Source organism: Rhipicephalus sanguineus, chromosome 1 (assembly GCF_013339695.2).
Source record: "Rhipicephalus sanguineus isolate Rsan-2018 chromosome 1, BIME_Rsan_1.4, whole genome shotgun sequence".
Classification (NCBI taxonomy): Eukaryota; Metazoa; Arthropoda; class Arachnida; order Ixodida; family Ixodidae; genus Rhipicephalus; species Rhipicephalus sanguineus.
The window spans coordinates 187,072,764-187,086,460 of record NC_051176.1 but is presented as its reverse complement, the minus strand read 5'-3'; the positions used below and the strand labels follow the sequence as shown (position 1 = coordinate 187,086,460).

Sequence of the window (13,697 nt, the reverse complement as noted above, 5' to 3'; positions counted from 1 at the left end):
ACGTGCACTGACATCGCGCAGTACACGGGCCTCTACCGCTTCGCCTCCGTCGAAATGCGACCGCCGCGGCTCGGATCAAAACCGCGACTTTTCGCGCAGTTTCATCGCGCCATATTTAGGCTGAAGATTGGAAAAGGTGAACACATTTTCGACATGAATTTATGTATAAAATATGATGAAAAAAGTATTATGCCCATAAATATTTATGCGACGGATCTGCCGATTGGTGGCACTGTACACATACGAAGATCTACTGGTATCAGCGTCCTACCTTCCACTTCATGCCTTCCTCTAGGCATTTTCTTTTGGTTTGTTTTCCGCTTGCTGGTATAGCCCTGCTCAAAAACTGTGTGCAAAGAAATGCTCGTTGTATGTTCGATCGATGTCGCACTGGCTTCATGGACGAAAGATGATGATACTCATCCCAGAGAGAGCCACATGCGAACGTTTTGTTGACATATAGATTTCCCGGGGTTGTACCGAAGCTTTACTGAAAAATGAAGAGACTTTTGTACATTTTTTGCAAGTCGATTGTATAAGTTGTGGACTGCGCATGGACGCCCGAAGGAAAATGGTTGGACGTTTTTACGGGTTTATTTTTACGGTAGGATGCCTACACCGCACTAAAGAAAAAAGAAAAGAAAAAGACAACGAAAAGATGGAAGAGGAGGATATGGTAATGGTAGTGAGGGCGCCTTCGTTCGACCGCAGCTGCCGCGCAGGTGAAGATGACGGAAAGTTCGATTCCGAATCGAAGCTTCCAAATCGAACTCCGCGTCTCGAGCCTGTGGTTACTCAACGCGCAGCTTAAGGCGCGCAGTCTGCAGAAGGGAAACGGTTTGCCACAGCGACTGTTTACTTTGTTTAAGTGATATTTCTATGGCGTTGTACTAAAGGCAAAAGAACGTAAGCTTTATGCTAAGGAGAAAAAAAAAGACCATGGGGAGGCGCAGGGGTTGATGCGATAAAAATTTTTGCGCGAAGCCTTCACACTGCCGCAGCGGTCATATAGAGGAGACACCAAATGTGTTTTGTTTCGATACACTTGCCACACAAAAAAAGAAACCAAAACAAGGAAGACGGCAATGCCTGCTTGAGCACCATCAAAATATTCAGAGTGATGTATTCACCTCACGTGCCGTTACTGCGCAGAGGCTGCAGAATGAAAAGAAGTAAACACTCTTCAGACTTCAAGAGTAAGCTGAAAATATTTTCAACATACAAGTGGCAACATATTCGGGTGTTACACGCTGCAGCACAAACTTAATACATGAATATTAAACTTGTTGAAGGATGCCGGAGTGTTTGCTTGCCGAGTGCACTTAAATAGAAGCAGTGGTATATACACCCATCGCGGATATGTTATATTGTACAGTGATTTTATCATCTGGTGCTTCTTTCTTCCCCTCCTGCTACATAAAAGAAGGTGAACAGTTATTGTAGATGCAGCTTAGTATGCCCGTGCGTTTGTTAAAAACATCCCTTTTGAGAGGGTTAAAGTTAACATTGTAAGCTCACGTGCGCTGCGGAGGGACAGCCCTGCCGATATAAATACTCATCGCTGTTATATCCTCGACTTTACCCATAGCTGCTTCGCGGGTCCTGAAAAGGCAGCAGTGTGATCGGAGATACAGCGAAGCGTTGGGTTCAAAGAGAAGGCTATTGAAAACTTAGCCTCGCAACATTCGAAAGCACCGAAAGCACTTAGCCTCGCAACAATCGAAAGCACCGTAGAATTAGATGAGGCTGTGACGCTAGAAAAAAAAAAAGAAAAACGCGCGAGTGTGCTTAAGGCGAATTTCACGGCAACTCTGGATCTTCGGGAAAGGCACAGTGCAGAACGTTTATCTAGCGGTTTGATGTCCTAGCTCTTTTAAAGTATGCAGTCTTCACTGCAGTAGTGAACGCACCCACGCTGCAAACACGAATTGAGCGAACCGCACATTACAAGCATTTCCACTGGCACACAACGTAACATGAGATGTAGAAAAAACATTTAGGCATGCTCTACGAGGCATTTTTTTCCCAGTAATTCAAATAATAATGGCTGAAGAAAAAAATTGAGTGACATGTAATATCGAACTCATATTCGACATTGGTATAGGAAAAACTGCTACTCGAAACCAGCCTTGTTGGCATAAAATTGGCATTTGACGATGGAGTACAACTTCGACAAACTAGAACAACATATCATATTGATGAAGGACATGGCTGGTTTCTTCAGTGGAAACTCATACAGTCCAGATAAAGGTGATAACGAAGCAAACACGCGTCACTGCGTCTTTCATGTGATATGTGTGTTGGCTTCTTTGTGTGTGGAACAAGAATGGAAACAATGAAGCAAGAAAAGAACGACACCGAATAGTGAATATATACATATACACACATACACAGTAACAGCTCGTTAATCCGACACTCGTTACTTCGGAAGAGTTCTCTGGTCCGGCCAGCATATGCATTGTTTAATGGCATCAAACTCTCGTAAATTCGGTCACATTTGACTGCAACACGCTTAATTCGGACGATGCGCGCCGAGCGCGAAGCGCCGCAAATGGGCAACGCAAAGGAAAGAAAACCGCGTTCGCGAACCGCCGAAATGGCCGCAGGGTTTCAGAAAGGCGTGGTCGCCATCCAGAGGGACGTTGTTGATACGTAATAAGGTATGGGTTCGGAGCAGGTTTCGGATTAAGACAGTCTTGAACCGCGTTCACATTGGGAACGAAGTCGCAAATGACCAAAATTGCGGCTTTCGCGCTGTCCATAATGCAAAATAGTTACTGGATTTCCGTACTCGTCAAGAAAATGAAAGTGCATTGATGCAATATACATTTATTTTTTGTTTTCTTGATACTTTCGATAATTCGGCATTCACTTAATTCGGTCAGTTTTTCCGGTCCCGTGAAATCCAATTTAAGGAGTGTTTACTATATATATATATATATATATCTTGGTGGGGCCACGCGGGGTGGCAGCGGCTTGCATCCTAGATAGAGAATAGAGAGGCGGAGGCTATCCAAAAACTCGCGACGGCTTTCGACCGGCGCCGGCGCGCCTGGCACCGAACCCGGCAGCGCTGGCAAGACCAACGTCGTTATCGGTGTGTAAGAGCGCGTTCTCGATGCCGATCCTGTCGTTGAGATAGAAAAAATTTGGCGCTTGACGACAAGGTACAGCGTCCTCTGGATATGTGCAGGTCAGGCTCAGCTGATTGAACACTGTCTGGTTGCCGCAAAAGAAGCTGAAGTGCTGCATCTCGGAGGAGCCGTCGGCGTAGCGCACCTGGTGGCACACGTGGTACACTCGGCAGTAGTTGAACACATCAGCGAAGTAGCCATTTCGCCGGCACCTGAAGGCCTTAGCCACCGGCCGCCCCACGACCAAGTCTGCGCCGTCCGCGAGCTCGTAGGCAAGTCGCTTCACCTGCGGAGCCAGCAAGCCGTGCCCATATTTAGGCTAGCCTCTAGGTCATCATTATGCACTGCCGCTAAATTATCTCGGCGCAGAAAAGCCTAAAAACATCGGGGTCTTATGCGCTGGGAACGCGCATAGCATGTAGAAGTACACTTCTTCACTGTCAAGCCAGAACAAAAATTTATCGAGCAGTCATAATAATGTTAAACGAGCCAGTACTTCACAGTTTTCGTTATGGACAGCGCGCACTCACGACACAGAAAGGATATTCTATATTGCGGGTCCAGAACACCTGGGACCAAGTTTTGTAACTGTTCTCTTCCCGATTAATTCTAAAAACATTTTGTGGTTACTTCGCGCAGTTTTCACCATGGGTCGACCACTCGGCGCAAGCAATGAAAGGAAATTTTCAAGGGTAATTTGATTAGGGACATTTTGAATGAATCGCAATACGAATGTATTGAGAAATATGGTACGCGAATTTTGAGTCGAATAGCGAATATTTCATTACTAATCAAAGCGAGATACAACTGTCTCGGCGAGTCTGTTTAGGTGGCTTCTTTCTATCATTGGATACATGTACTGTCGTTTAAAACTGGCCGTCTGGTCAAATAAGGAGATTATATATGATAAATGGAAAAGTGTCTGGAGCACCATCGCGATGGAAATGCAGGGGAACCAATGCAAGGCTGTAGCACCGCACATCGTTTTAAATCGTTGAAAACGCCGTGAGATTCACCAAATAATATGTTAACTTGCCTAAACGATGAAAAAAACTGCGTATACGCTGGCTAATGGTGACGCATCCTTATTGAAACAGCAGGAAAATATGGCGCAGTTAATTCGCGTATCCCTATCGTCGGTTAGTGAGGCGTCGGGAATGTAGCGCTGTACATGGCTTGTGACCATTACTGTACGTGACTCAAAGTATACAACGAAGGCGGAGAAAGCTGAGCACCTTACCCTTGTATCAGCAACAGCAGCGAGCATCACAAAGGCACCGACTGAAAATGACGAAAAGTAGCACGAAGAAACACGTAAGAAGGGAATGCGAAAGAGAAGGGAGGCGGCAAGCAGTAACGGGACATATTGATATTTAGATTCGAAATTTTGCGCTACAGTAAAAATACGAGATCATTGCGAAACGGGACGGCATGAAGAAATAAAAATAACTGAATTTCCCTCCTCCTCTCCACAGCAGACCTCTCCACCCCCCCCCCCCAAAAAAAACAAGAAAAAAAAACAACGAAAGAGTCCTGAGCAGAAAAGCGGTGGGGGCGTCGAAATAAGCAGTCCGCGTGGGAAAAATGACGCTAAATGAGGAATTGCTGCTGATGCCGTAACGCACTTCAATCAGGAGCAGCCACGTGCGGCAGCTAAGGCTGGTCATTTCGTATACAATGTTGAATGGAGACGCACGACGAAGTGCGTAGTCTCACATCTCTCTTTTTTTTTCGTTTCTTCTTTTTTTTTGTTTCGTTTCGTACTTTCTGTGCGTTTTCAAATTTAAAATGAAAGCCCAGAATGGGTGCATAAAGAAAACTGCACGGTTCGCTGTCAGCCAGAGTTAAGGCTGATCAAGCCGAAAGCAACGTAGCCGTAATGACTCGCGAGATTATTCTGAATTGCTCCGCGCAGTTCGTCGCAGGGCATGCTCCTGTAGTGGGAATAACGAGATGTAGGTAACGGACCTTCCAAAACTCATTAGGAGCTGCCGGACAACCTTTATCCTTTAAACTTGGCTCTCTCAAGGCAACGTTTTTCTCTGGCGCGGCGCGAAGACGGCCTGGCGCAACGTCGAGTTTATCCGGTTCGTTCACCTTTTTCGCTTCATCTTTCGTCGCCTTTCATGCGCTGTCTTCTTGCGCAGGCCGCCAAGGCAATTAAGCTTTCCCAACCTTCACTATGTTTTCAGAGTTTCGCCACGTGGGTCGATATAACGGACGATAGAACGCCGGATAAGGAGTTGCTTTTCTTACACTAGCGGCTGCCGAGGTTAATCGCGTTATTAAAGAAGAAAACAAAATATCGGTTCCAACTTGGCAATCGAAATGATGTCGAAGAGGGAAAATGAAATCAGAACTGTGGATAAATCCGAAGAAGATCTGGACAAACTAGATACCGCATATGTAATGTTTACCGCCGGTTTCATGGCCAATCCCCCTTTGTGGGTAAGAGCCAGTAGAAGAGGATCAAGCAGGGGTGGAAGCGGGCTTGAGCGTTTTGGAGCAGCTCAGGGAGCAGGAATAATGCTGTTTTGGAGCAGCTCAGGGAGCAGGAATAATGCTGTTTTGGAGCAGCTTTGGAGCACCAAAATCTGTGTTTTGGAGCAATGCAAGTTAGTTTTGGAGCAGAATTGTAGGGTCAAACATCATTGTTGTTTAATTTTTATTTCTGGTAAACACAAGAAATTCCAACGATTTTAGAAAACGTTCAATATTGATGAACCAACAGCACTTAAACAAATGATATATATACACACTTGCGCGTACGTGTTATCATTAAAACATCACAGCTGTGATAGAGCAATGACTCAGGAAAACGAGATAAGCGATGCTTTGAATAGCTACACTTGACTAGACTGACAAATGAAAAACGTTCATGGTAATGAACGTTTTTCAGCAGCGGCGTTTTTTGCGCCGCGTTTGCCGGGTTGCATTTTCGTCAAAAGCCTACGCCGGCTTCAAAAAGTTCCTTCGAAGGATGGATGGATGGATGCTATGAGCGTCCCCTTTAAAACGGGGCGGTGACATGTCTGCCACCAGGCTCGAAGAAAAAAAAAGAAAAAGAAAAAAACTTCCTTGTTTCATGTTGGCCTAATACCTTATCTACTTTGATTAAATCTATGTTATTATACCAAAAAATATAAATTCACGGTCCATCTCTCTGCTCTTAAGGCAGAATGAACTTATTTTCCCCCATTATTTATTTTTGTTCTTTATCTCTATTTTCTGCCACCAATACTCTAACCGTCTCTTACTTATTTCTATCGCGGACGTGTGCAGCTTTCCATGTTGTCCCTAAAACCAAGGCTTCATGTAGACTCGTGCCCACACGTATACCTGGGTGAATATCGCCACATTCAATCAGTACATGTTCCATCGTTTCCTTAGTTCCCCCCCCCACCTTGTACATTGTTCTTCTTCGTTACTGAATCCCGCTTTATAACTACGCGTTCTAAGGCAGCCCGACCTTGCTTCAAACAGTAAAGCGCTTCCCCTTGAAATATCATAAAACCTTCCCTCCTTATTTCGTTTTTTCCTTTTCTGTAGTTACTCAAAGCCGGCTTCTTTCCATCGCTGTCATCCAATAAGTCCTCTCCGCCTCTCTGACCTTCCGCTTAATGCTCCTTGTTGCCATATCGACCGCACTGCTAGCCGTATATTTACTGGTGAGCCTCCTAGTTCTTTTTCTCCACTGCGTGTCAACGCTTTTTCTCTACAAATACCTGAAAACCTTCTCTGCCCATCTACTCTTCTTCATTTTCCTCAGCCTCTTCGAATCTCATTTTGCTCTGAGCTTCCCTCACTTCAAAGCCTGTCCATCCCATATCACCCTTTACAGCCTCATTGTCGTCTTCCCGTGAGCGCCCAACGCGAGGCGGCCCACCGTCCTTTGATTACATCCATTCCTGATTGCACCTCTGACTTCATGCACACCACTGAGTTCCCAAATGTAAGCCCGGAACCATCCACACCCTTCCACACCCTCGAAGCACCTCGTACCTATTGTACCCCATAAAGCTCTGTGCTTCATAATTGCAGCATTCCTCTTTCCCTTTGCTACCGATGCTTTCTCTTGTACCTCCATATATATCCCCCTCATTACCCATACTCCGAGGTACTGTACTCGCTTACCCTCGGTATTTTTTGGCCCTGTATAAAGACCTCATGGTCTCGTGATCATTGAATACCATCAATCCACATTTTGTTGCACTAAATCCTAGTCCTAGGGCCTCACATTACTTCCGCATATATCTGCCAGTCGCTGTATATCATCTTGACTGTCCGCAAATAAGACAAATCATCAGCATAAATAGACCTGGAAGCTTCTGCTCAACCATCGTGCCGACCTGCTTGTGTGACAAATAAATCCAATGTTGCTACCTTCTAGCGCTTTTTCCATCCTCACCATATACAGCATGAATAACAGCGGGGACAAAGGACACCCTGTCTCAGACCTTGCTAATTTCAACGCTGTCCTTGCTACTTATTCCTACCATTCTATACAAACTGTATTTTCTCGGTATATTTCCCTCAAAAGCTGTATACAGTCGTCACCTATGCCCACTTCTTTCAGATATCCCACAAAATTTCCTGATTAACGTTGTCATACGCCCGGTAATATCTAGATAAGCTACGTATAAGGGCCTGTTTTCTATTTTCGATATTTCTATACACTGGGTAAGAACAAACAGATTATCGTCTAACCGCCTGTCATTCGAAATCCATTCTGAAGTTCTGCCAAAATATCTTTGTTCTACCCGCTTCTATTTTTAATTTTACTGCCTGCATCGCCAACCTGTACAGCACCGATGTAATGGTAGCGGTCTAACGAGCGAATGTTATCCTTTTATCCCTTGCCTTTATAGATTAAGTTCATTCTACTTTTTCGCCAACTGTCTGGTATTTCCCTCTCCTGTAAGCACTTTTCTACGGCTTTCAGCAGCTTCTTTAGTTTTATGTCCGAGTGCGTGATGGCTGACGGGGAAATGCGCGGAGGTGCCATTCGGGGCGCAACAGCGCGATTCGCGAAGGCGTTCGTCAAAAACGCGCGCGTCCCTCCAAACGCGCGTAAATAGCGCCAAAAATTGCGCCACGCGCTTCCACCTTTTGCCTTCAAGTGCCATACGCAAATATGGCACTTGAGGTGCGATGATACTAGATGTCGCAAGTGCACAATTTGTATCCCGTGGTTCTGTTTTCGTACTACCTCACATTCGTATTTTCAGTAATAAACGTCCAAGTGTCTATCTTGTTCTTTTTGTATATTTCTTCACTCGCCACCTCATGTACCAAGCCACACACAGCCACGGCGGCGAGCGGCATGTCATGTTGTGCTGCGGATGGTACGAGCTACAGCGTACTCGACCACGAGCCGAGCGCAGGTTCTGACGAGCCAAAATCGAACAACGCGACCGATCGCACTAGCGAGACTAAGCTCGTTGCACGAGCGCGTTTACATGCTGCATTTATAACGTCTAAGGGCTTGTGTGCAATGCAACAAATTCTGCACATAGAGAGGCATGCTCTCGTTAAAAAAATGAGTTTCAGAAATGGTCCAACCGACTTACACAAACCAAAGCCCTGTGAGTGTTCGCAGTTGGTAGTGGCTTCATTGACCGCAAACGGATAAAACAAATTTTTCGTTTTCATGCAGACTTATGAAAACAAATCCATATTACACATTCATCTATACAGTGGTTTCCTTATGCAAAGTTTCTAATAAGGTCGCGCGTTTACGTTCGCGGCAGCTGCCCGCACTATCTTCATGGCTTCACATCAAATTAAATATTCGCAGTAAATAGAACCTTTCCGACCTTATGAAGCGTCACCGCACTTACTTTTATTCATGTTCGCAACCCCAAGCCACGATGACAACAACCGCCTCGTGCGCGCGCAGCGCACCAAAAGACTCCGGTGCCGCCGGCGTCACAATCGAAATATGGCTGCACAACTCACTTTCTTGTACGCTAGGTTTTTTGCGCCTTCGACAAGGTCGCGAGAGCGCGCCAAGTGATGTGATGATGATATAATGATATAAGCTCGCTTGGGCGCGCCATGACACTGATGACAGCGGCACATGAAGGCACCAAACGTAGCCTCGGTGATCGGTTCCGGCAGCGCACCGGAGCCATCGCGGAGGCCGTGCATCAAAGACCGCTTGGGAGCAGTTTTGGCGCATAATGCGTTTTTGGAGCAGGATGGCGCAGCAGAAGCGCATTGGCGCAGCGTGGCGCAATGGCGCAGCACTTCCACCCCTGGGATCAAGCAAGCAAGCGATATGCATGATACCGACGGCATGCAAATTAATGCTCAAGCACTGTGGCGCTGACATACGCACACATTTAGCCTCATTTGGCCGCGGTCTTTACACACAATTGTTATTGTGCAAGTAGTGCGCGTGAACTCAAAATCAATGCATGCGAGACTCGATAACACACACACACACAGAGCTGGCGACCGTAGCGGCGGTCACAGTTGCAAGATGCATTACAGTTCTTTTAACAACACCTTTAGCACGCATCCGTCACCAAAGAGAAATTATGTTTGAATATACACGCGTAGCATGGTATAAGTAAAAGAAAGTACTTGCACACCAGTGAGAGAGGCTTCTCAAGAAGCACTCTTCAAAATCGCCACCCTCCACGGGGGTCTACAGGTTACGGCCACTCGACTGACCCGAAGGCCGCGGCTTCGATCCCGGCCGTGGCGAACGCATTTCGATGGAGGAGGCGAACGTTTGAGGCCCGTGTACTGAGATTTAGGTGCACGTAAAAGAACACCACACGGTCAAAATTTGCGGAGCCCTCCACTACGACGTCCCTCTTAATCATATCGTGGTTTTTAGGCGTAAAACCTCAACAGTGATTATTATTAGTTCCAGATTCGCCAAACGTATTTATAATCGTATATCAGAAGCTGCCCAAATCATAAATGGCCTTGGCGGAAAAGCCGTTAACCTCGCATAGTCGGACATCACGCCATAAAATTTGTTGCGGCTACATCGCATCTAACACGTATTGATAGAAATGCCAAATCAAACCATCACTCCTCGTTTGAACCAGAAGACGCATAAGTGAATAACCGTGCACTTACAGTTGTTGCATTAACACGTATAAGCATTCTTTATTTTTCCTTTATCGCAAGATTAACGGATGGAATAACGCCTGCCACAGGAAGTATTGATGTATTCACATTTCATAATACTTTCTGGGCTTTTACAGGCCAAACCACGATATGATTATGAGGCACGCCGTATAGTGGAGGGCTCCGGAAATATGCACCACCTGATGTCCTTTAACGTGCACGTACCCTTGACGTGCACGGGCCTCTAGCATTTCGCCTTCATCGAAATGCGAGCGCCGCGCCGGGATTCGATCCCGCGACATTCGGATCAGCAGCCGAGCATCGTAAACACTGTACCACTGCGGCGGCTGACGCACCCAACTGTCCCACTGATTGAAAAATTACGCTGTAGCGTGTTATTTTTAAAAGCACATATTTTATGTTAAGCAAACCGAGATTTCTTGAACGCGTTTTTCTACCATCACCAAAAACGCAATTTTCAAGCTAAAACAGAGAAAAAAAAACGCCTTCAATTGATTGGATTGATGCATGGCTTTAAATCACGTCTTATTGTAACAGTATTGTATAAACTAAAAACGAGACAAAATACGCAAATGAAAATGAGAATCTGAAAACGTTTGAGCAGGCAACTGTGCGTTGAGATCTACGTAGTGCGAAGCATTGCCCGAACCGTTGAAGCACGAGACGCAGAAGCTCGCCGAGATGCTGGGGCCCAATACGCCCTACGTGGCGAAATCGTAACACATCAAGAGTATCGGCGTTGCTCGGACGCTCGAACTTGGCGGAGTTATATTTACTGCCTTCGAGATGATCGGCCTCCTTTGCTGTCACGATATCTGCAATATCGGTGCTCAACTAGGATGGGCCAATAGAGCAGATGGTGCAATACTGAAGTGGACATTACTATATAGAGAGAGAGACCGACCATGCAGACGCATTCAGCCAGAAACACCGGGAATGGGGCATGTCGTTTAATAAGGAATGTTCTCTAATGGAGGGTGGAGGAGGAGAGGGAAGACTTGACGTGCATTTTTTTTTTTTCTGTTTTGCGAATTGAGTAAGCAACCAGCGCACAAGCAGAGGCAGTTCAGATGGTGATACGTGTAACTGCGGCCGTTCAGGAACGTCGCTTTTTCACTTCTCAGTGCGCGTATGCTGTGCAACCGAAGCACAAGCACGTACTTGTTGCGCGCGCACACATGCCAGCCAGACACATAGGGAGTTCTGGACGATTTGTGCATGCGCGCGCTCGCGACAAATATGTGTGAACTTGAGCAACATCGCGTCTGTGACTATAGGCAAAGAAATGAATCGTATTAAACAAAAATTGGCGAAGCTTGCACTAAGCCGCGCAAGGCACGAAATAGCAAAACTCGACGATTCTGAAGACTAATCTGGTTGCTTCTAGGTCGTTTCTAGACCTTAGCTAGTTGTGATGCAGGTTGTTTATAGGTTGCTTAGGTCGTTGCTACACACTAAACAAAATAACCAGAAACGGGAGTAAACTGCTTGTCCTCTAGCGCAAACCTTTTCTGGGTTTTTTTTTTACACGTACCAGTCGCGGTAAAATTTACTCTCACGATAACCGAGTTTTGAACGTAGCAACGGTATAGTAATTTTTACCCGCTGAGGTTTTCAGCGAGTATAGTAAGAGTAATTTTTTACCTGCCTTTACAATGTTTTCCGGTGATTTCTGAGAGTTATTTCTCGGTCGACAGTTTCTTGTGGCTGATGTAGTAGTATTTATTTACTCCCCTAACTCAGTTTTCGCGGCTATTTCTGATGGTTAAAAAAAAAAAAAGGAGCGCGATTGCACCATGATCCATCGAAATTCGAATTTATCAACGTAGAAAACACAGTATCCATGACATATATAGAGATAAGCACATACACAAACACATATACATACACACCACACACACACGCACACACACAACCCCAATGCAGAATAAAACACCACTTAACCGACTGCTCCGCTGTACAACGTACTCCGGCCACCCGGTATATATAGGCACCGCATCTTGACCCGCCATGTAGTGCAGGTAGGAGACTTATGTTTTGCTTGCTTGAACAATAAGATTCACACGCACGCGTAAACTTTTAAGTTTGTGGCAAGTCGCCATGAGACACACCGACCTTTTTAGTAAAACCCGCCTTATCTCACCTTTTTGATTATCCAATTATTCGCTGGCACTCCGTGTTGGCCGCACTCCCGTTAGCAGTGCTGATGCCCAAACCCGCAAATATCCTAAGCACACACAAACCACGGCCACTCAACAATTTTTCATGCGCAGCGCTACATAACACAGTAGCAGCACATATCCAGGAACGCCGGCGAAGTAGAGCGGCGCCGTGCCCTGTACCCAGGTTCTAACGACGGCCTCGCTAGGCCTTTTCGAGGAGCACGGCTGTGCGATAAACGACAGCTGGCGATCTCCTCTGCAATTTTCGTCGTCGTTTATTTGAGACCAATTAAAAAATAGGTGTCCGCGTATTCGAGGAGTCTTACGGAGCGATGCACTACACAACGAACGAGACCGCTCGCAGGCCCGGTTTTCACCGTGCTCGTATACTTGCAGTGCACCGTCGGCCGCACGTTGGTTCCGTCTGTCTCGATCGGGGCTCGCCTCGCGCTAGATGTTTCACAGCGGCGGCCGCATGGAGTGAAATACACAGTTTGGGACTATGGACAGTTGTACACAGGACTGTACACAATCTATGCGACGCTTGTTTCACCTGCTCCGGCGAGGCACTCACACGGGCCGCTGGCCGGCTCGGTGCCGACGACGTAGTGAAGCTTTTTTATAGTTAGCCGGTCACTCTCCAGGAAGCAACCACGGACGATCACACCAGCCTGTTTGTTGGCGCTGGGAGTGTCTTCGCAGCTCTTCGCGATTAGGCACGGAAGCGAGGTATCCCGACGTCCAGGCTCGGAGCCTTTGCGCTCGTAAGCGCACGGCCACTCGATGATAGAAGAAGCACCCCAGATCCAGCCCGCTGTGCGCAGCCGCTTGCCATCACCGCCACCAGACATATACAGCGCAAGCTTTACACTCGTCCCACAGGCGCTGAGCCGTGCCCCATCTGGAGGCAGAAAGCGTCTTTCCGAAGAAACCACTCAACAAACAACAACAACTCGCCTGTCTCCAAGGCCGGTATCTGCAGTACGGCTTTCCAGCAGGCTTTTCTTCGAGCAAGTCCTTTCGTTCACAGGCTGCTTTTTCTCGCTCGTTGTGCTTCTGCAGCTGAAGTGCCTGAGGCGCGACAATGCCCAGCTTTGAAAAAAAAAAAAAACTCGAAGGGGCACTCATCGTCAGACAAAAGCCGCCGAAGCGGGGCGAGCGGGGGGACCTTGAGGTCACATGGTAATAAACTCTAAAACGGGGGGTTAAAAATCACGTGACAGAATACACCCTACGTAGTAAAATTGGAATGACATCCTTTACTACGTTCTCAGAGGTGGTGGTTAAAAACTAT

The 13,697-nt window shown here is 46.5% G+C and overlaps 1 protein-coding gene across 1 annotated transcript in view; it reads right to left on the bottom strand.

Annotated features, from left to right (window-relative positions):
• Positions 1–2,952: 2,952 nt before the first annotated feature.
• The window catches only part of LOC119387438 (uncharacterized), a 21,037-nt gene continuing 10,292 nt past the window's right edge, over positions 2,953–13,697 (bottom strand). The window contains exons 2-3 of the mRNA XM_037654838.2: positions 4,375–4,415; positions 2,953–3,420 (exon numbers count right to left, since the gene is read on the bottom strand). Of these exons, the coding sequence (XP_037510766.1) occupies positions 3,010–3,420; positions 4,375–4,415 (452 nt within the window). The 3' untranslated portion in view covers positions 2,953–3,009. The remainder of the gene's footprint in view (positions 3,421–4,374; positions 4,416–13,697) is intronic.